The sequence below is a fragment of the Tiliqua scincoides genome, chromosome 6, assembly GCF_035046505.1.
Source record: "Tiliqua scincoides isolate rTilSci1 chromosome 6, rTilSci1.hap2, whole genome shotgun sequence".
NCBI classification, from domain to species: domain Eukaryota; kingdom Metazoa; phylum Chordata; class Lepidosauria; order Squamata; family Scincidae; genus Tiliqua; species Tiliqua scincoides.
This window is the reverse complement of record NC_089826.1, coordinates 66373214-66394909: the sequence shown is the minus strand read 5'-3', so window position 1 is coordinate 66394909 and position 21696 is coordinate 66373214. Positions and strand designations below refer to the sequence as shown.

At 44.0% G+C, this 21696-nt stretch overlaps 1 protein-coding gene across 1 annotated transcript in view; it reads right to left on the bottom strand.

The window, feature by feature from the left end:
• Positions 1-18955, bottom strand: part of KDR (kinase insert domain receptor) — a 46124-nt gene extending 27169 nt beyond the window's left edge. Inside the window, exons 1-10 of the mRNA XM_066631879.1 lie at positions 18688-18955; positions 13473-13563; positions 12442-12638; positions 10641-10783; positions 9460-9628; positions 8151-8305; positions 7297-7468; positions 5643-5754; positions 4822-4985; positions 2895-3051 (exon numbers count right to left, since the gene is read on the bottom strand). Of these exons, the coding sequence (XP_066487976.1) occupies positions 2895-3051; positions 4822-4985; positions 5643-5754; positions 7297-7468; positions 8151-8305; positions 9460-9628; positions 10641-10783; positions 12442-12638; positions 13473-13563; positions 18688-18757 (1430 nt within the window). The 5' untranslated portion in view covers positions 18758-18955. The remainder of the gene's footprint in view (positions 1-2894; positions 3052-4821; positions 4986-5642; positions 5755-7296; positions 7469-8150; positions 8306-9459; positions 9629-10640; positions 10784-12441; positions 12639-13472; positions 13564-18687) is intronic.
• Positions 18956-21696: the final 2741 nt, after the last annotated feature.

Here is a 21696-nt window from a genome sequence, read left to right as displayed (position 1 = left end):
GATAAGGGAAGTGGAGTGGCCCTTGGCCAGGGATTCTTTCTATCATTCTCCAACATCCGCCAAGGCGCTTCCTCTGAGATACACTTTCACAAAGGTAAGAGGCAGCATCACATTTGGTGGGGGAGGGCTGTAAGTAAACCAGAGCAACACCACCAGGCAGTAGCCTGCCCCAAATGGTTACCCCAATAGTGACTGGGAAGGGCCGCTTACAAGGCATGTTGTGGTGCTTGCGATACTTACTGCCCACCACCCTCCCCGGCTAAGCTACTGACACCAGGATCTCTCATAACCATAAACAAAAAAACACAGCATTCTGAATTTCACCAATCTGACTACTAGTCTTTGCCTAGAGAGCTAAAACCCTCCAACCTCCAGTGAGATTTAAGCAGCTTGACTGGGATGTACCTTTTCAATCCAGGACGACTGTGAATCCAGAGAATAAGAGGGAGGGGCTTCAAATTCAACAGAACACTGAGCCATTAATCAAGAAAACATACACAACAACCAGAGAAGCAGGAATTGGGGTTTCCTTGACATAAGATAAACTTCCTCATTATGCCCACCACATTAAACTAGACCAGCCATTTTTAACCAGTGTGCCATGGCACACTGGTGTGCCGTGAGTGGTCCACAGGTGTGCCACAGGAATTTGGAGGAAGGTCACTTATTAGTAGGGCCAATGGGAATGTGAGACCCCCACTGGCAGCATGGTGTGCCTTGATAATTTTAGTGCCTTGTCAGTGTGCCGTGAGATTAAAAAGGTTGAAAATCGCTGAACTAGACAGTGTTGGTACACAGTACAATACTGTCTGTTTCTTCAAATCAACAGTAAGCTGGAAATTCCAATGACATCACAGAGAGTTTTGCCACAAAAAGCGCAGTGAGGAAGAGGAGGGGAGGGAAGCCGTCCACTAATTTGTGTGTGCAGCAACCTATGTTGCCGGACGTTGCTTTTTTGGGGGTGGGGTGGGGTGGGGGGTTGCTTCAACACAAAGCCAAAGCAGAGATGGAGGAAGTTGTGTCTATTGCCAGGAAAAGGTGGAAGTGAATATTTTTATACAGTCTCTGCTCGTCCTCCAGCCCAAAATTAGGTATTGCTTCAGCATCCCCAAGAGCGATTTTAGTGAACAAAGTTCAACGAAATAATTTTTTTTTAACCATCAAGGCCCAGTCCTAACCAACGTTCCAGCACCAGTGCAGGCCCAAAGAAAGGGAACAAACATTCCCTTACCTTGAAGAAGCCTCTGTGACTGTCCCTCCATTGCAGAACACAGCGCATCCCTCATTGGCACAAATACATCAGTGCTGGAAAGTTGGATAGGATTGGGCCCTTAGTTAGGCTCAAGGTTTTAAATATTCAAGGACAGACCTGAAATGGGAATTTGTGGGATATGCTTTTTCTATGAAAGCTGCCAATCCGCATCTTCCCCCTACATGAAAGCAATCTTCCTTCTGGAGATATTTCAGAGGTGACTGAGAAGAGGATAAAAGTATTTTCCCTTCAGAGAAGGGGAGGAAGAATTTTCCTCACCATTATTTGGGCTTATGGATGTTGTATGTCATCAACTTATTATTATTATTGTTACACAGTACACCATCAATGCATATGGTGCATTAGACAGAGCAGTGGTTCTCAAACTTTTTAGCCCCAGGACCCACTTTTTAGAATGACAATCTCTCAGGACCCACCAAAAGTGATGTTATTAACCCAGAAGTCTATGTCATGGCCAGAAGTTATATCAGCAATTTAGACTTCAAACCTAAGCCACAATCAGACAAAGGTCCCATCGGCCAAAGGTTCCAATAACAGCATTCATGATGTTATTTTGCATAGCTTGAAATTCAACCATTCCAGCGCACAAGTCAAAGCAGAACACAGACTTGGTTCCTTCTCCAACCAGAGAGCCCTCCTTCCTTTCCAGTTTCCCATTAGGGCTATTCAAAGCACCATGCCTCTCTCCCAGAGGGAGACCACCCTGCCCAGCAGTTCTGTAACCTGTATTTTCAGCTCTGTATCTTGTATGCAGTGGGCAGCCGCCAGTGGCTCCTTGGGGGACGGGGGCTTTTGTAAGGGAAATAGCCCTGCAACTGGGCTACTCAAATGTGCGGCGGCTCTTTACCCAGTGCAGAATCAAGGATTCCCATGTCGGGCCCCATGGTCCAACACAGGCTCTGGATCTGACAGAGGTGAGCTCTACCAGTCCCGGCTCCCTCCTGCATGCTCCCTCCCCTGCCACGTCTTCACCTTGTCCTCCGCTGCCCTGGAACACCTCCTCTCCACCTCCCCCCACCCCGTCTTACCTCTCTGCCGCCAGGCACTTCACAAGGAGTGCCTAGCAGCAGATCACCAGCCTCCCACCGGTGCTGTCCCAGCGCGGGCTCACACTGGGCAAGTTCTGGTGCTCAGCCAGCACTAACCCCTGCAAACATGCTTTATGGCATGTTTGCAACAGTGCATGCCAGCGGTAAGCCAGCGTGACTTCATACGACTATGAAGAAATACTTTGCAATATATGGGCAATGTCTAGCAAGAAGTGTCCTGACAAAGATGTATGTGGATAAAAGCTTCAGCCATTCCAAATGTTGCTCAGGCTTGAACCTGGGCAGAGGAAAAGGAACTCTATAGTATCAGGACAGTTGGCAAGAAAGATTAATGCCCCTCTACATATGTCCAGCACTCTGTTTGGGCATGCAGATGGCATTATAAAACAGGGCACTCACAGGAATCCTTATGGAACACAACAGAGAAAACAGCCTTTTTAGTATGTTGGACCCAAACCAGAAAAGGGTGACTAGTACATTCATTCATCAGCTGAGTTGTTTTTAGAAGTGGGTGTTAAAAGAAGCCAGCACAATGGATCGGTGCTAAATAACTAGCAAGTCATGGTACTTACTGTGGGCTGAAGGAACATTCTTCCTCCAACTGCCAGTACCAGTGAATCTTGGCCACAGCGGGAACAGCGTAGACTGTACATGTGAGGGTGTGGGTGGAGCCATACTTATAAGAATCCACAGGGGCTAAAAGAGCATTCTCCCCAATCTGAGGTGGAACTGCAGGAGGAGAGAGAGAGACAAGATTTACTTAGTGAATTCCTACAATCCAATCTTGCTTATGAAGGATGTTGTTTGATTTTTTAGGGTGAAGAGGATCACCTCCTTTTCAGACCAAGCTGGTTTTTTTAAAAAAAGTTTGAGATAGATGTGACAAAATACTCAGAACTTTTTTAGATATTTACTCTCTGTGGAGAGCAAATGTGTGCAAGGTTCAGCAGGATTGCAAGGGCCAACTACGCACAACTTCTCCTCACGTTATCAAAAGATAGTTGTTTTCAATTATTGGCTATAAATGACAGCCTACTACAGACATGATAATAATCCCGGCTTTGCTGTAGGACTTGCACAATAATCCTAGGACTTGCACAAACAGATATTTAGTCCAGCATCTGGTGAACTGCACTCTACATGACGGGTTGCAAGCTATATACTCCCATCTAAGAGTCTTGGCAGAATCTGGCTGTTGTCATCCAGACTACTCTTTTCTCCTTTTGTCATATCAAGCTATTACACAGATATTGGTCCAGCCAACATAGTCTATATACCATCACGATGCCACCATACCCAAGGGCAGCTGTTGTCTTAAAAACTAGCTATTTTGGAAGCAGCGGACAAGAATATTTCTTGAGTTGCCAAACAGAGGAGGAGCCTTAAGGGGTGAAGCTGAACAGGACAGTCAGGAGAGAAGAGAAGAGGATGGGTGAGGCCCACATGGACAGAAGGAGAGAATGCATGATGTCACAGAGTCAGAGAGAGCTCTGAAGACAGGAAAAGAGCAGGACACAAAGGCTAAAGAATATACACAGTAAATTAAAAAAAACTTTTTATAAAACAACAACTGGGTAAATCAAAAGCCTCCAAAATAAACTGAGAAGGATGCTGGAAATAAGCAGTTAGAGGAAGCAGACACAACTTGGTGAACACAACTCTGTAGTCTTCCATTGTGGGGGACCACTGCCCACAACACAGGCCAACTTTATGCATAATTAATCAGAAGTAAGCAGTGGCATACCTGAGAGAGGGGCAAGGGGGTCAAATGCCCTAGGCACCATGCTTGGGGGGGTGGCACCATGCCACCATCCACTCCTCCGCATGGTGGTTCCACAGCACTCAGTTCACCACCAATAGTATCAGTACTCCAATCTGAGGGCTGCCTCTTGAGAGCCTCCTCCCAGAGGTGTTCTGAGGGCCATGGAAAGTGCAGGTGGCCTCTCCAGCCCTCAGACCGCCTCTGGGGATGAGGCAGCAGGTGCAAGAGGGCAGCACCTCCAAGTGGGGAAGTGGTATCCTTGGAGGTGTGGCCCTGGACACATCTTCAGGGGTGCCGCCCCCTGACACTAGTGGCTAGGAATGTCACTAGAAGTAAGTTCCCAATGAAACTTACCAATGTTTCCAATGAAACATTATATCCAATGAAACTTGGTCCCTAGCCAGTGTATTTAGGATTGCAGCCTTAGTAGTTCTGCCTGGAATTACCAAAACAGGGTATAGTGAAGCACAGAAAAAAATACGTTTTGAATGACTGGTAGGCAGTCATTCATAGCTTGTGGATTGTGTTGAATTTAGTGGGTCACAATTTATAAAGGCTTGCTACAGAAGATGTGTCAAGATATGAGTTCCATATGGTAGCCCTTGTTGTCTGTAAATTTGAACCTAGGAAGGATTTGCCAAATGTGTACAGAGAATGACATTTCAGTTTGTCATCAATTGCAACAAGAGCAGAATTTCAATCTGAAAAGAGCAAAGATTTAGGACAAAGGACTTTACCATTCACAGCCAGATGAAACGTGTGCATCTCCTTTTCCTTGTTAACAGGATTGGTAAGGACCACAGTGTAGTTGCCGGCATCTCTTTCAGTCACTTCGGTAATGGTTAAGGCGTAACCAAGTTTAATGGTACGATTTGCAGTAATGGCTTTGCCGTTTTTAAACCTGCAAAAGAAAGGTGGTAGACCTGTAGGTAGGTTTTAAATGTAGCAGAATACAGAATAAATACAGCATCACATTTATAAGAAACTAATCTTCTGAGGAGCTCAGGGCAGAAGACATGGAAGAATTTTTTTTTTTTTTGTCCTCACTACATTCCCTCAAAGTAGGTTATGTTGAGAAAGGAGTGCCTTGCCCATACAGCCATCCAACTGAAGAAGAATCTTAATTTGGGACCCCACATCTGAACCAGATACTCTGGCTCAGGGCCTAGGAGAGGGGGGTAATTTGTAGCCAGGCCCAGGGTCAAAAGGGGGGCCCTGGAGCCAAAGGAGGGGGCCCAGAAATTTCCTGGGATCTTACGTTTTCCTATCTACTCAGACTTGTTGCCTGCTGGGGACACTACAATGACTGGGGATGCTGGGGACACTACTGATGCCACATGGGTTGGTAGACCTGGGCTTCAAAGACTTTTCCAGCTGTCTCTACCCTCCCCCTACCCTGTTTTGCCCCTCCTGCCCCTATTCTGTTTGCCCAACACCACCCTCCCCCGCTCTGTTTCACCCCTCCCTCTTTGCAAAGGGGCCCAAAAGAAACTATGTATGATGCTCGGGCTATTATAGCACACTGGCTATATAGAGAAAGATCTGCTCCGATTCTTACCATTTTGCCTCTGGAGGTGGGTAACCTAAGAATTTCACAGCAACTCTGACTGGTTCGTTAAGCCTCGCCTCCACCAAAGACTGCATCCTGAACAAAGTGATGAAAGGCTTTTCTGACAAAATCAAAACAGAAGGCAATCATTTTAAACAATGAATTTCATTTCTTCTCCTCTAGAAATGAAAATTATCTGATTGTTCAGAGATGGGAAATGGAGGCCAAAGGCAGCATCTTTAAACAAGACATGGTGCTTCCTTTGAAGGCTGATGGAAACTGCAGAAGGCGGTAGCCTGTCTTGGTGGGAAGCAGCTGGAGGGAGCACATGACATCTGGCCTGAAAAACCTACATTGGCTGCCAGCAGGTTTCTGGGTGTAATCCAGTATGTTCCTTTTGACCTTTAAAAGGGCTCGGGTCCAGGGATGCCAGAGAACAGCCCTCAAATACTAACTTCTCTATGCGCTAGGTCAGTGGTCTCCAAGGTGCGGCTGCCTGTGTCTCCAAATTACTGTCTGGGTGCTGCATGCTGGGTGGAGGCTTTTCATTCCATGCCTCAGGGCCCCCTGTTTTCTCAATGATCATCTCAGGAACACATGCTGGAAAGTTGCTTCCACCTGGAAATCCAGGTGCAGAGCCTGCAGGAGCAATGGGCAGTGGTAGCCCAGCACAAGTTTCTGAGACAATCGGCAATGAAACAAGGGGGCTGCGGCATGGAAGGAAAGCCTCTGGACAGACAGAAATTTGGGGGCACAGTGGGCTGTGGTTTGAAGACTACTGACCTCGTACACAGTATTTGAAGGATGTTCTCCAAAATCCCTGGGCCACAGAAATTGGCGACAAAACAAAGGGGCTGCAGGGCAAAATGGAACACCTCCATCACTACTGCGTCACGCCCAGATGGTAATTTGGGGATAATGGATCCAACCCACAAGCTGTGGTTTGGCAGCCCCTGTGCTAGGTCATCAGAAAGGCCAAACTCTACAGACTTGTAGGTTTTACATTCCATTGATTAGTCTCCATGCGCTGGGAGAGGAGGCAAGATAGAGCCTTCCCAAAGTCCTGTCTCCACCCCCAGATGTATAGCATTTGTCTATATAGCCACAAATGCTACACACTTCGTGGTGCTACCTAGTCCGGTGCAGCAAATCCACTTGGTTTGGATTTTTAAGAGGATACTGTTCAGCAAGGGGGGAAGGGTGAACTTTATTCAAGTTTCCTGGGATCTGTGATAAGGTAAGTGATCATTTTTTAAAACTGATCTTTATTATATTGCATTGATTGTATTTCAGTTTATTTTAAAATGCTGAAGGTTTTTGACACTTTTTAGAAGCGAGTGGTAGGATGTAAGTTGAAAAATAAATAACCAGATATACTAGATAAGGTCAGATTTTTCACAGCAGCCCTGTGCTTTTGGTAACATTTTGTTTCACCCCCTGGTCCAAGTATGCATCATTCATTCCTTGGCTCCTAGTTCCTCATGCTTAGTAATGTCCTTCCACAAAACAGGAAGGATGCCAAAAATCTCTTAAAAGTTGGGGTACCACTTTAACTTAACTCTTCTGAGTTTTCTAGGAGCGTGTTTTATTCAGTGTCTCCTTTTCCCCCAGGCTCTCTTTACCCTAAGTATCAAGCAGAAATCAAGCCAGAGGACTACCTTACCATGGATGATGACGTTAATGCTGTTTTTCTTCGTCATTCGGCTGCTGGATGCTGTGCAGCTAAATTGGCCTCTGTCATTTAAGGTCACCTGTTCTATGGTGAGTGTGCTTACAAATTTCTTCACTTCAGTACCCAGCGAAGTCTTTATATCCCGGATGGAAACATGCTTTTTCTAGAACAGAGTTCAAAGTTGTTCATTCCAAAACTGTTCTCTCCACGGATTATTTTTATCCACTAGAGCAGGGGTGCCCAAACCCCGACCCTGGGGCCACATAAGGCCCTCAAGGCCTCTCAATGCAGCCCTCAGGGAGCCCCCAGTTTCCAATGAGACCCTGGTCCTCCGGAGATTTGTTGGAACCTGCACTGGCCCGATGCAACTGCTCTCAGCGTAAGAGTGACTGTTTGACCACTTGCGTGAGCTGTGGGATGAGGGATTCCTCCACTGCTTGCTGTTTCACATCTGCGATGCAGTAGAAGAAGCAAAGGAAAGGCCAGCCTTGCTTTGTGCCAGGCCTTTTATAGGCCTTGAGCTATTGCAAGACCCTCATGCATTCATATAAGTTCATCTTTAATATATTTATTTATGTAAACTTATGTAAATTTATTTAAATTTTAAATGCAAATTAATTCTTTTTTTCCCCAGCCCCCGACACAGTGTCAGAGAGATGATGTGGCCCTCCTGCCAAAAACTTTGGACACCCCTGCACTAGAGGTTCTGGAACAGAACCCCAGTGGATAACTAGACATGACTTATATGTAATTGTTTTCAACGTCCTTCTGAACAAAAGAAAAGTGAACACACAAGCACCTTTTAAAGTTCAAGTCAAACAACTTCTCCTTTAAACAGAAGTTACCTTGCTTGCTGTTGCTTTTTTTGAGGGGTAGTCCCATTCAAATTCGATTCCCACATTGGGCTCAGTTCTTGCAGTACAGTTTATAGTGAGTTTCTCTCCCACTGCCAGCTCCACTTGGTGAGAAGGGTTCATAGTGAGATCGTGAATTTTATAACCTGAAGGAATAAAAACAAAGCAATTGTGAATGAAAGCCACAATGAATGTTGGAAAAAATATTGTTTTTCCCTCAGTGGAACGCACAAGGGTCAAATTTTGGATGAATGAATGGCTTTGGAAAGTGGGCCTGTCCATAACAAGAAAAACATAAAAATCAAAGTAGCAAATCCTGTAATGACAAAAACTGAATTATGTGACCCACATAAACTATGCACATTAAGAGCTGAAAAGCCCAACACGGAGTCTCTCAAGCCTATGCCAGCAAAATAGCTGGAGTAGACTTGAGAAGCCCCATTGTGGGGCTTGGGGCTTTCCCTGGGGGAAAGGGGATGAAAGTCCCCTTCCCCTGGGGAAACATCCGGTGGCCCTGGCAGTGCTGCTGGATGCAGCAGTAGCCATTTTGGTGCCATTGCACCTGGCAGCGCCACCATGGATAGGACTGCGCTATTGATTTCCTGAATTGTTGGAGATAAGGAGCCATTTATTTATTTAGGTATGTAAACTGTGAAATTTTTTGTTGAGAAATAGTTGTCTTAATAATTCCCACATCTTCCAATCTTGCCTTCAAATTCTGCTCCATAACCCACATTCCAAGACACAAACAATGCCACTGTCAGGTCTAGCAAGGGATATAATTAAACCCAAAAAATGTAGGCTGAATTCTTCAGTGTGAACACAGGAACAACTGCACACATGTACAAGAAAGGAGGTGGAACCTCTACAACGTCATGGTTCTTGACATGATATGAACTGAGACAGTGTAGATTTGATACTTGATACAACTTGGCATTACCAAAAAAATTTTTTGATGGTGCAAATAAGTACAACACAGAGAGAGGATGCACCAAAATGAGAAATGGCTGAATTTGAAGGCAGATGATAAAGTAAAACAGGAAGAGTTTCCTATTGGAAACTCTTCTATTTTCAGGGTCACTTCCAAGAGTATACTCACTTCTGTTGAATATGTGTGGTATTTATTTTTTTTGCCCCTCTACCAGACAGATGTATAGTTCAAATATATATGAATTCTCAGGAATCATAGTGATGCTTTGCATTGTAATCAGTACAGCTGTCATTCTGTCCTACCCTCCATGATATTAAATAAAATCTCTGTGATCAATGAGAAGCTGACAGTTCGTAGCATATGTCTCACCTATCACCACCACAATGTACATCACAGATTGATAGCTTTCATCGTTGATCTTAGCTTTGCAGAAAACCATGCCCACGTCACTGATCAAGATGCTGGGAATCGTGAAACCGATTTGACGGTCCCAGGTTATTGCCTTACCATCCGGAAAAAATACTTTCTCTGGATATTTCTGTATGAAAACAGTACAATGACCACTTAAACTCTGACAGTTTTGGAAACAGAAAATAAAAATCACTTTAAGGGGATAATTTACAGCCCAATCCTGAATGCCTCCGGCGCCCAGGACTACAGAGGTGCCAAAATGGTGACGGATGCATCCTGTGGGCGGCAAAGCTATCACTGGGGTCTTCTCGGGATAAGGAAGTGTTTGCAGGTCTCCAGTCACTATTTAAACCAGAAATTTTGTCTGTCACACACACACACACACACACACACACACGCACACACACGCACGCACGCACTACCCACCACCACCACTCCACATTCTATGTAACATCTAGCTGGAACCTAAGTCCTATGGCTTTTAAGCACATCTATAACTCTCCCACTGAAATCAAAGGAATATAAAAGTACTTCTGGTTGGCTGGATCACATTCATAGCCAGTTTCTGCCCCACTCTCATTCACAACAGAATTGACAATAAAATACTTGGTGGAGACTTTACTGTTTCCACAGGCTTTTAGTTGAGCTCACTTTCTTTTGCAGCCTTTTTATGCGATATTTCTTTTTGTTTTTTAATTCATTGTTTTGATTATATTTTGTTTTTAACAAATTATGAACAACCTTGAAAGCCTCTTGGAAGGTGGCAAAGTGGCATGTAAATACCCAGACAGACAAATAGGTAGGTGATGTCAAGAGATACTCGGATTTGGACTTTTAACAAATCTCCAAGAGAAAGAAATTTATACCATATTTGTACAGACTCAAAGAATTCCTTCATATCTGCTCTTGGTGCTTCAAATATCATCCTCCCCATTGATTTTAGAAATGGTGAGGGGATATTAGGGGACAGACAGACACCACAATAGGTTAAAAAAAAAAGAACTTGAACAATGTGCAACAAAAATACCATTACGATTTCATTTTCCTTCAGAGTTCAGATGCGTTTTGTGGCAATAACAATAATAATTTGGCAATACAGCTGAAACAACTGGAAAATGTAATTTGTCCTTTTATCTTACCGCACAGAGTGTTATGTTGAGGTTTGATGTGGACCCAAGGCATGGTATTACCACAGTTTTGTTTCCTGTTATGTATACAATGCCAAGTTGATCATTAACTGATGTCACAAATGGAGATCTGTAATCTGGAAGATCTGTAAAATCTAGAAGAATTAAAAAAAATAATTATCTGCAGAATATAAATGAATTATTCCATCCTAGTAGGTTGAAGCCCATCAGTGGAACTCCTTGGTAGACTGAAATCCATCAGAACACATCATGTTTCTGAATTGGACAATGGGCTGGGTGTTGCACACTGTCCTAAGCAGAACATAGAGTGGCTTTCTGCAACAGCATGTGACAGATTAGATGCTCAAGTGGATTAAAAAAAAATGTTGAGGAGTTGCTTTGAGAAACAATGTTTAAAGCATGCTACTGTACTATTTGTCTCTGATCCTTCTTCACACTCACATACATAGTAGTTTCCTTTCTTTATAATAATTTTGTCGTTTTCTACTAGGCAGATATTTGTGTCATTTGCATATGTATACAAAACTGAAATGAAGGTATTATGCAATATCACTTGCTTTTATGGGTAGAGATTTTTGAAATCTATTATTTACCTTATTGGTGTTATTTACCTTATTCAGAAGTAAGCCCATTGTGTTAAGAAACGTGGGCTGTACACTTATCCTACTCATCAGAAACAAACACCTCTATTTATGGGACCACCATACTCCAATACTTACCCAATTCCACACAATCCTAACCATGGGCTGCTTCACACAAGATGATTTTCCTGCATGGACATTATAGCTGAGTAGGAAAGCCGTGCTTCAGAACAGCAGATAAGAAGATGCAAGTGGCAGTTTGTTGGCAACCTTCAGTCTCGAAAGACTATGGTATCGCGCTCTGAATGGTGGTTCTGGAACAGCATCTAGTGTGGCTGAAAAGGCCAATTCGGGGGTGACAATCCCTTCCACACTGGGAGCAAGTGCAGTCTGTCCCTGGTCTGTCTCCCTGGCTATGGGCCTTCCTTCTTTGCCTCTTTGCCTCAGACTGTTGGCCAAGTGTCTCTTCAAACTGGGAAAGGCCATGCTGCACAGCCTGCCTCCAAGCGGGCCGCTCAGAGGCCAGGGTTTCCCACCTGTTGAGGTCCACTCCTAAGGCCTTCAGATCCCTCTTGCAGATGTCTTCATATCGCAGCTGTGGTCTACCTGTTTGCAGTTTGCAACACAGTTTGCAACACAGTTTGCAAGTGGCAGTTTGCAACACAGCTTATTGTGTTAACTGATGATATTGAGTACCAAAGAAACAAACAAACCATTGTTCTGATATTCAAAGGCCGCAACACCCATTATCTTCCATGAGAAGGGAAATGCCAGGGTAGTTTATGAGAATACAAAACAGGCAAAGAAGTTTTGGTTTTCACAGCAGCAAATGGGTATGGGACTCCACGGGCCCTGTCAAAAATAACCTTAATGTCTGATTTAATGCATATGAAACCAGAGCTTATACCGAGTTAAACCAGTCTAAGTATACAAACCAGCTCTGTATATTGTATGATTTACCAGGGATTCAGATGGTGGTCTTTCCCAACCCTACCTGGAGGCATAAGGATTGAACCTGGAACCTTCTGAATCCTAAGTATGTGTTCTACCACAGAGTTACTGTCCTTCCCTAATGTTTACAGAAAAGTAAATCTCACAGAGTAAGAGTAAACAGGATTTACTGCCAAGAAATGATACATGGGATTGCAACCTTAATCTTTAATTTCTCAATCCTATAACAGCAAGAAAGTAATACTCCAGTAAACACATACCTTGCACATAAACATAAATGCTTGACATTGCATGGTTGTCTTGGTAAATACACTTGTAGGCTCCTGTGTCATTGCCTATGACTTTTGAAAGAGTGAGCATCTTGCAGTAGGCGTTGCCCGTACAGTTTGTCACCACTACACGATTTTCAGCACTGCTCTGGTTGTTTGGCCAAAGCCATTCCAAAGGTCTTTCGCCACTAAGGAGAAAAATGGAAGGGTACAGCGATTCAAATGCAATGTCAGACACAAGCTTGGCACACGCCAAAGCCAGAACTAGGTGGGATGGGTGGTTGGCACCAACCCAAGACTTCCTGGTAACAGTAGTTGCACAAAATGTGTTAAGACTGTATTGCACTCCATGTTTCCCCGGTCACTGGCTACTGGTTCCAAATGCTGTGAGCAATGACATGATGTCATGTAACTTGTTTCACCAGACTTTATAGGGGAGATGCAGGAAGAATCATGGAACACATCAGGAAGGTATTTCCTGCATTTCCGTTCAGACTGAGCTGGCAGTACTCTTGTAGGGTTTCACCTTTCCATGCAATGCGTGGTTTGACTCTTTTGCTGGAGTGAACTGTGAGTGTCTCTGCAGACTACCTGGGGCGCACTGTGTTGGACTGCACATTAATCTGTTAGTGGGTTGGAAAGAAATGAGGATCTGATCTGACTCCTTGGCTTGGAACTAGGCAATGAGGGAAGGAAAAGCATTCCCCACCCAAGAAACCAACGAACTTAATTTTAGATGTATTTAATTTTCTTTTGAAAAAACTCATCTTTCCTCCTAGGTGTTCAGGGCTGCATACATGGTTCTTCCTCTCCCCATTTTACCCTCACAACAACCCTGTGGGATGGGTGAAATGATAGATGGTGGACTGTGTTACCTAGTGGACCTAGTGTATTGTATGTAACCTCCTGCAATGCACCTTTATAGTAAAGGAAGTCATAGTAGGTATGAAGGAAAGGAAAGCAGTTTGTTAATGACATACTGTGTATTCAAAACAGACATTATCTTGATCCCCCATACTTACCTGCAAGCAATTTGCAATGTATCGTTTGCAGTTACAGTAAGGACAGCTTTCTGGATGCTCAGGGATGGAGGATCAAGTGATACAGGCGAGTCTGCAAAATACCAAATACTAATAACTGAATGTGCCAGAGGTACTCAATGTGATTATACTAAGTCACGCATAACTTATTGCAGTAGTATATTTAAAGTGAGCCTATGCATGTATGGAAAAGAGAATTCCACCACTGACCTCCACGGCATTGGGGTTGTGTACTTAAAGAGTTAAATTATGAAGGACAAAAAAATGGCCTTTCACATATTCATCCCACATAAACCCCCAAGCTCTGTCATAACAGGAAGAATAGGCAGATGGTCATAAATGAGCAACTCTGCTCTGCAATTCACAACGCTAGGGTGGAGTTCCTGTTTTGTTGTATTGCTAACTTCAAGGTCCAGCTAAAGGATGTGGGGCACTGAAATGGTGAACTTGGCTTCACATAATGATCTCATTCATTTGGGAATGATTTCAATTTTTTCTTACAAAAATACTTTAGACAATAATTGGCTAACACTTCTAATTAATTAATGTCTCCAAATAATTCCAAGCAAAGTTAGCGGACGTAAAGCTACGTCTGCTGACCTAGTGTTCATATTTTCTAGTATATTTCCTTTGTTACCCAAGCCTAGAATTACAGAGGGCTTATGTTCCTATCACAATTTCAGGCCAGGTGATCTATGCATTTAGTGGAACTAAACACTACAATTTGATACACATTTCCCTGGAAGCGAGTCCTACTGAAATTAATGAAGCTTACTTTTGAGAAGACATGCAAAAAATTGCACTGTAAGGGTGTGTATTAAGACAGTGATGTTTAAACTACATTCCAAAAAACACAGCTGTTCCTTGAAGTTTATCAGAAGTTCATTATTCAGAAGATCAATAATAGTAGGCTAGCTTCCCTACAGAGACACCTTGTCCACTATGCACAGTGATTATATTAAATAAATACATTATTATTAATAATAGTAATAAATAAAATAATGTAGAGCTATTAAATGTGAATATCCTGCTACCAAAGTCAGTGAGTACATCAAAGACTAGGCATTATTTTTAAAATTATAAAAAAGGCATAACTCTAATATAAGACGTCCCTTGGCAAGGCATAACTTATAATGTAAGTTATAATATAACTTACTAATATAAGATGAACATTATGCAGCAATATTGCATAAAAATCAATACTGCATGATGAATCAGTTCCCCCATATCTACATGGAAGAAAGGGGGCAGTCTGAACTGTGTAGACTTACAATGCTTCCAAACCACCTTCAGACTCATCAGTATGAAACAAGATCACAAAAAGATCTCCCTAATGTTCTGAGCCATTCCAACTATTCATCCATAACTGATTACAACTTTCGTTGAACATCATTGTTCTAACAGCATTGGAAGTCTGTCTAATAAATGTAATTTTGTAACACATGAAAATAATAACTAATATTCAGCCCTCTTCATTACCAAACTATTAGCATGATACTAGACATGCCTACTCATAAATAAATCCTATTGTATTAATGAGGCTTATTTCCAAGAAATTGTACATGAGATTACAGCCTAAGTAAACTTTTTTCTCATTTCTCAATTAGTCAAATTTCTAAGTAACACTTCAAGTAGCACCAATGTCCTATATCTCCTATACTGTATATGAAGCAAAAACTTTCATGTGGTCCTAAAACTAATTCAATAAATCAAAACTGAAACTAGATGAAGTTAAATGAAATAAAAAAAAGAAAAAGCGCTTGCACTAATATCAATAAATTTGATAATCAATATTTTAGTCTTCTTGACCATCAGTCATAGCAAAGCAGAACACTGTGGTGCAGAATCCACATAAGCAGTGGTTCCCAAACTGTGGGTCAGGACCCACCAGTGGGTCATGACCCAATTTTTGGTGGGTCGCGGAACTGACAAGCTGATAGCTGTCAAGGAATAACCCCCACACCCATAATAGTAAAACAGGGGTTTGAACAGCTGGTAAATTGAAACTTCTTTTTAATCTCCTAAATCTAGGTGGGTCCCAACAGAGTTTAAATTTTTAAGTGGGTCCCAGTGGTAAAAGGTTTGGCCGGGAACCACTGATATACAGTATACACATTCATAATCTGTTGTCCCACTAACAGTCTACTAACTCATAAGGGTACCCACATGAGAGAACACTCATTACATTTGTCTCATTCTTAGGTCTGCCAAGAAGATCAAGCTGCTTTTTCTGATATTGAGGTGTCTCTGTTTTTATAAGTAAAATTTTAATAATCAGTTGGTCAAGTTAGAAATCAAACTGAGGAAAGAAGCTTAGACAAGAATTTTGCCTCTCCTAGAAAAGTGCTGGTGGGCAATACCACATTACTGGCACTCTCTGGATGCAATGCCTTTAAATAATATGTGCTTCTCCTATAACTAACAGCAAAATAGTAGAAGTCTTTTGCTGAAATGTTAACAGAGTTAGACCTCTTCTTTTCAGCAGCTTTCTAAGGTTACAATCCTACTTCCCTAGGGGTAATTCCTATTGAACTCAATGGAGTTGACTTCTGAATAAACATGCCTAGGCTTGCACTGTAAAAATTGCAGTTTTCATAAGTGCATGTCTACTCAGGAGTAGTTCCCACTGGGTTCAACATGGCTTACTCCCAAGTAATGGGAGTCCATAGGAATGCAACCCTAGTCATGATCAAATGACTAAAACCAAATGGATCTAAAAACCAAAGAACCAGCTTTAGATATGTTAACAATTTCAAGACTTGCTACATATAAATGTCCTTGGTGCAAGCTGTTTTAAAATTCTTCTTTGTAGTCACTGACTCAATGGTGAAAATGTATATGAACTGTACCAGTTGGATTGTCCTTTGCAGATGGGTGCACCCGAATTTAATGTTCGTATCACATATATCCCTTATTATCTAATGTTAGATTAGTACAAAGTTAAGGTGAACAGCTTACCACCACAGTAACACCAAAAACATTAAAATTAAACACCATTCCACATGCTTCAAGCTAGTGATAGGAGCAGAGATTGTACCATAGGATTCTCCTTCAAACATTTGTTGTACTTATGCTATATTGATTGTTTCCTCTGGCACTGTAGAAATTCCATTGTGGTCCTGATGACTAATTCAGTCCCACAAGAACCTCCTTTCCTTAAGCAACATGAAGGTAGTTGGGTTTTGATCAGTTTTTTTTTATGCTTTTCATCATTCCTTTTTCGTGATAGCTCACATAATTGTCAATTGCCACTGTCAATGTGTATGGCATTCCTGATTAAACAGTTGTAAATAAGTAGTGGTTTCAATCTGATTCCTTCTTGACTTCTCAAGCCTGCGATGTAGCAAAGTAAAGAGGGCAAGGATCCTGATGGATTAAGCATGGGAAAGAGTTGGACTCTTGGAGGCCACTCCAGGTAAGAGATAGTTCCTGCATGGAAATCATCTCTGTATAGAAGATTTGTGCAGGTACTTACACATCATGGGAGCAGCAATTTTCAACCAGTGTGCCAAAGCACATTGGTGTGCCATGAATGGTCTGCAGGTGCACCACGGGAGTTCAGGTTAGGGTCATATATTAGTAGGATCATTGGGGGATGTGAGCCCCCAGCCAGCAGTGCTTTGTTATTTATCCAAAAACCAATGGTGTGCCTTGACAGTTTGTGTCAACTGTGCAGTGACATGAAAAAGGTCAAAAATCACTAATCCAGAGTGTTACACTAGCAGAAGCCACTTTTCTATCCCCTTCTCCCTTCAGAAGCCCCCAAGTCCCCCTTCTGAAAAGTCATTGCTGAGGATGGGGGGGAGGCCTCAGTGTGACTTAGAGACTTCAGTAGAGAAGGTGGGGTGGGGAGAGTGTTGTTGTTTCCACTAGTGCAGCATTCTAGATTCCATTCCGCATGTGCTGATGACACGTGAATACTAATAATAAACGTTGTTTATTATTATTATGAACACAAGTGAAGCACACACTCGTGTTCATTCTTGTTGCAGTTGGCAATGGCTTCTCATGATCTTGCATGCAGCAAGACACACACCCCTTTTCATCACAAATGAGGTGGTACACCCTGCGCATGTTTCTTTCCCTGCACAGAGATGACACTGCTGTTGGGGAATACCCCATGGGCGAAAAGGAGCTCAGGGTCTACTCCAAGCAGTTTCCTGGAGAAACAAGGATGATCTCTTTTGAGCCAAGAGAGCAGCCCTACCGATGGATTGGAAAGATGGACACCTTGCCTTGCCTTGCCATTTGCAGCCCAACACAATAAAACGGAGGAAACAGCACTTCCAAAGCCATTTAAATTGGAAGGTGGGACAAAAGCAAATAAGAAGGCATCAGAAATATATCCCAAGGAAAAAGCATCTCCACTCCAGCAGCCACTGCTGCAGTCAGCACATCAGACCTGAGTCCAGTAGCTTCTTCAAGATCCTTCCATGCACAAGATCTTTTTCCTTTCCTACTCCCCCTCCCCTGCGCCGGTTTGGCAAGAATTCCCCAGGAATTGAGAACTCCCAGCAACATCTGACCTGGCTCTCCATGCCCAGGGGGAGAAGAGTCACTGCTCTCAATTGCTCAAGAGTCTCTGCCCCTGGGAGGGAGTCCTTTTCCCTATCTCCCCCCACTCCTCCCAGGCAGAAAGAGGCCTCCAAGGGCAGAGCCCCGGAGTCCATACAGACGATCAGAGCAGACCCCTTGTGCCATCTGGGGCAGGTTTACGCTCCACTGCAGCACCCCGCAAAAGTGCGAAGGAGAACGTGGCCACGTCGAGGAGGACGGGCTGCTGGATGAGAGCTGCTTGCCTAACTGGGCGTCTCGTCTCCCTGGGATCAGTCCCTTCTCTCCCTCACGGCCCCCCCAGCAGCTACTCATGGGTCGGGCACCGCTGCCCCCTTGAGCGGAATTGCTCCAGGGGATCTATGTCAGCCCAGCGTGGGTGATCAGAGCTCAGCGCCAGCTGGGAAGGGATCTCCGGGGCAGTGGCGTAGCTAGAGGGGGCAAAGCGCTAAGTTTTGCAAGGAGCCACACCGCAGCGTGCAAGGGGCCCCTTCCCCTCCCCTCTGGAGCCATTCCAGGCGGGGGGGGGGCAAAACGGAGGCTATTCGCCCGCAAAACTTAAGGCTTTGCCCCCCTGTAGTTACGCCACTGCTCCAAAGAACACGACAAGGACGCAGCATCCCACCACTCGTGCGCCTCTTACCCGCAGACACCAGCTGGGGCTCTGCCACGAGCCAGCACAGCGCGAGGATCAGTCCAGCGGCCGACTCCATCTCTCCTTCCTCCCCCCAAGCAAACGGGAGGAAAAGACCCCAATCGCGGCGAGAGGCTGCCTGGCCAAGCGACTAGCGCCCAGGCATCGGGTGGGGGCGAAAGCCAAGGCAGCCGCTGATGCGGAGAAAGCGCTGCAGGTTCCCTCCAGCTGCTGCTCTCACGCTCAGAGCAGCCCAGGAAGACCGTCCCGTCCAGGAAAGGCTTGGAAAGTCAGTGCAGACCAGCCCCCAAGAGCAGCGCCTCTTGATGAGCAGGCAGGAGGAGCGAGACTTGCCAGCCCCACCTTCAAGCCCCGCCCCACACAACTTCTAGCTCCACCCCCAAGCCACCTATGTCTCCCCCCTTCATCCTCTGGGTTCAGCTGGACCAGAAACATCATCTGACTCTTCCTCCAGGCCAGTGGTTCTCAAATTATTAGCACCGGGACCCACTTTTTAGAGTGAGAATCTATCAGGACCCACCAGAAGTGATGCCGTGACCAGAAGTGACATCATCAAACAGGAAAATTTTTAATAATCCTAGGCTGCAATCCTACCCACACTTACCCAGGAGTAAATCATTGTTAAAAGCATATACACAGTAGCCGGTTAAAAGTACAGATCTGACGCATTTCCCCAATGCAGTCACATGCCATAGTAGCATCAAGTCTAATATATTAAAAATAAAATATTGAAATAAATGGGGACCCACCTGAAATTGGCTTATGACCCACCTAGTGGATCTTGACCCACAGTTTGAGAAACACTGCTCTAGCCTTCTGTTCCTCCCAGTCTGCCTTTCATGCACTGTGCAAGGGAAAGATTGGGGTACTAGTCACAGTGCTAGCTGATGTGCTGTGTCAAAACATCTAATGTTTGGAGACAGCATGTCCTGGGCTAGGTATGCTTCATCTTCCTAGCAAGTGTGGAAGTGTATCAACCAGTCTGGCATGCCCTTCATGTCTTCTTTGACAAGAGGTTACCACAAATGTCCTCTTTTCACACATTTTCAGCAATTGGGATAAGATGACGTGTGCTCAGATGTCAGCTTTCCAACCAATGCGAAAGAGCCTCAACCCTTTTAGGATACGCTTCCTGTCTTCCATTTTGAGGGAGTGATGGACAATGGTCTGTTTCAAGTTCTACTAGCAGTTGGGAGAACTAGGAATATATATCTACTCAAAATCACATTGTGATGGATGTATAAGGGCCATAATAATTCTGATTCCCCCCCCCCCACAGTCTCTGATTCCTCTCCCACAATAAATTTTATCTATATATTTTATTTTTCAGGTTTTTATACCTCTTTTCCTCCAAGGAGCTCAGGGTGATATACATAGTTCTTCCTCTCCTTTTCACCTCACAACAACCCTGTGAGGTAGGTTAGGGTAGGTGAGGTGAGGTAGGTGACAGATTGTGACCTGGTCACCAAAGTCACCCAGGAAGCTTCATGGCTGAGCAAGAATTTGAACCTGACTTTTCCTGGTCTAAGTTCAACTCACAAACTACTACACCATCTTGGCAATAATTTACTTCAAACCCGAAACTAGCTGTGAGTCGTATTGCAGAGGAACAGTGGTATTCATCTGTGATAGCAAAAATCACAAGTGTGAAATCACCTTAAAGACAAACAGAATTTTTTGTGACATGGACTAGAGCTGATAACACCAGATGCATGAAGTGTTATCCACAGTTACAGGCTTGTCCAAGACCTCCTGGCACTTGAGGTGCCATGTAAAATGCTGCCCGCCCTTTACCCGGTTCTGTTCCTCCCACTCCCTGGATTGAAAAAGGAAGAAGAGGATGCAAAAAAAAAAAAAAAAGGAAATGTGGAAAAGAGGGGTTTGTAGTCAGAGCAGATCTGCTACCCAAATTGGTGCAAAGACACCTAGACACCCTGGCAAAAAACACTAATGTACACATGCATCCCTCCACCACTGATGGTGATGCCATGTCCTCCTTACACTCCTCACTCACTCAGAGTGCAATCCTAACCTGTGCTGAAACAGCCAGGCTGAGTGCCCTCCACTGTATCCAGCACAGGTTAAGTGCAGGCTGGAGGTCACCATGGGGAAGCGGATATTTTCCCCCTTACCCTGTGTCAATCCTCAGCATGCCCAATGGGGCTACTCAGATCTGTGTCAGCTATTTACCTGGTGCAAACTTGAGCAGCCCATATAAGACTGCAAAGCCCAGAAGTGGGGAAGTTAGGATTCGGTGTGCACTGCCACCACCAATCCTATCCCCTTCCTGGGCCGGATCTGCCTCCCATCCACAGTGGTTTTGTAACGATTTCCTTATCAATGGTAAGGTACACATTTTGTTTGTTTGTTTGTATGCTTCCATGTATGCAATTTGATATTAAAATGCGCTTAAATCAGTTTGGTTCATTAACTCACAGGCCCTTTTTAAGAGCAAATTGTGATTGCTTTACATTCGACCATAGAGATATAAAGTCTAGCAGAAATGTTATTTATAACTCTAAGATTCTACTGACCTTTGCTGTGAACCTCAAAAATATTTATAATTAGGCTGCATAGCTCCTAATTCAGGAGATGGGAGAGGAAAGGGGCAGTAGAGATAAGTGGCAGGCACTACCACCCCCCATCTGCTCCCTGAGGCAACCACCTTAGTTGGCCTAATGGATGGGCTTAGTCTACTCAGCTGACAGACAGAAACACACACACACACACACATTATAAAGGAAATAATTATAATCAGTTGGGCAAAAGGCCATCTAATTGCATGTAGTGAGCATTCTAATAAAGATCTCAGTCTCAGGAATGATGTGCCGTTTTAAGACTGCTGCAGAAGAAGTGGACTTCAAGATTCCTTTCCAAAATGCCTAGCCTGCATTCAGTAGGATTAAGAGAGAGAGAGAGAGAGAGAGAGAGAGAGGGAGGGAGGGAGGGAGGGAGCTGCGCATTTCCTATTAGCTAAACTTGGAAGCTCACCATCTT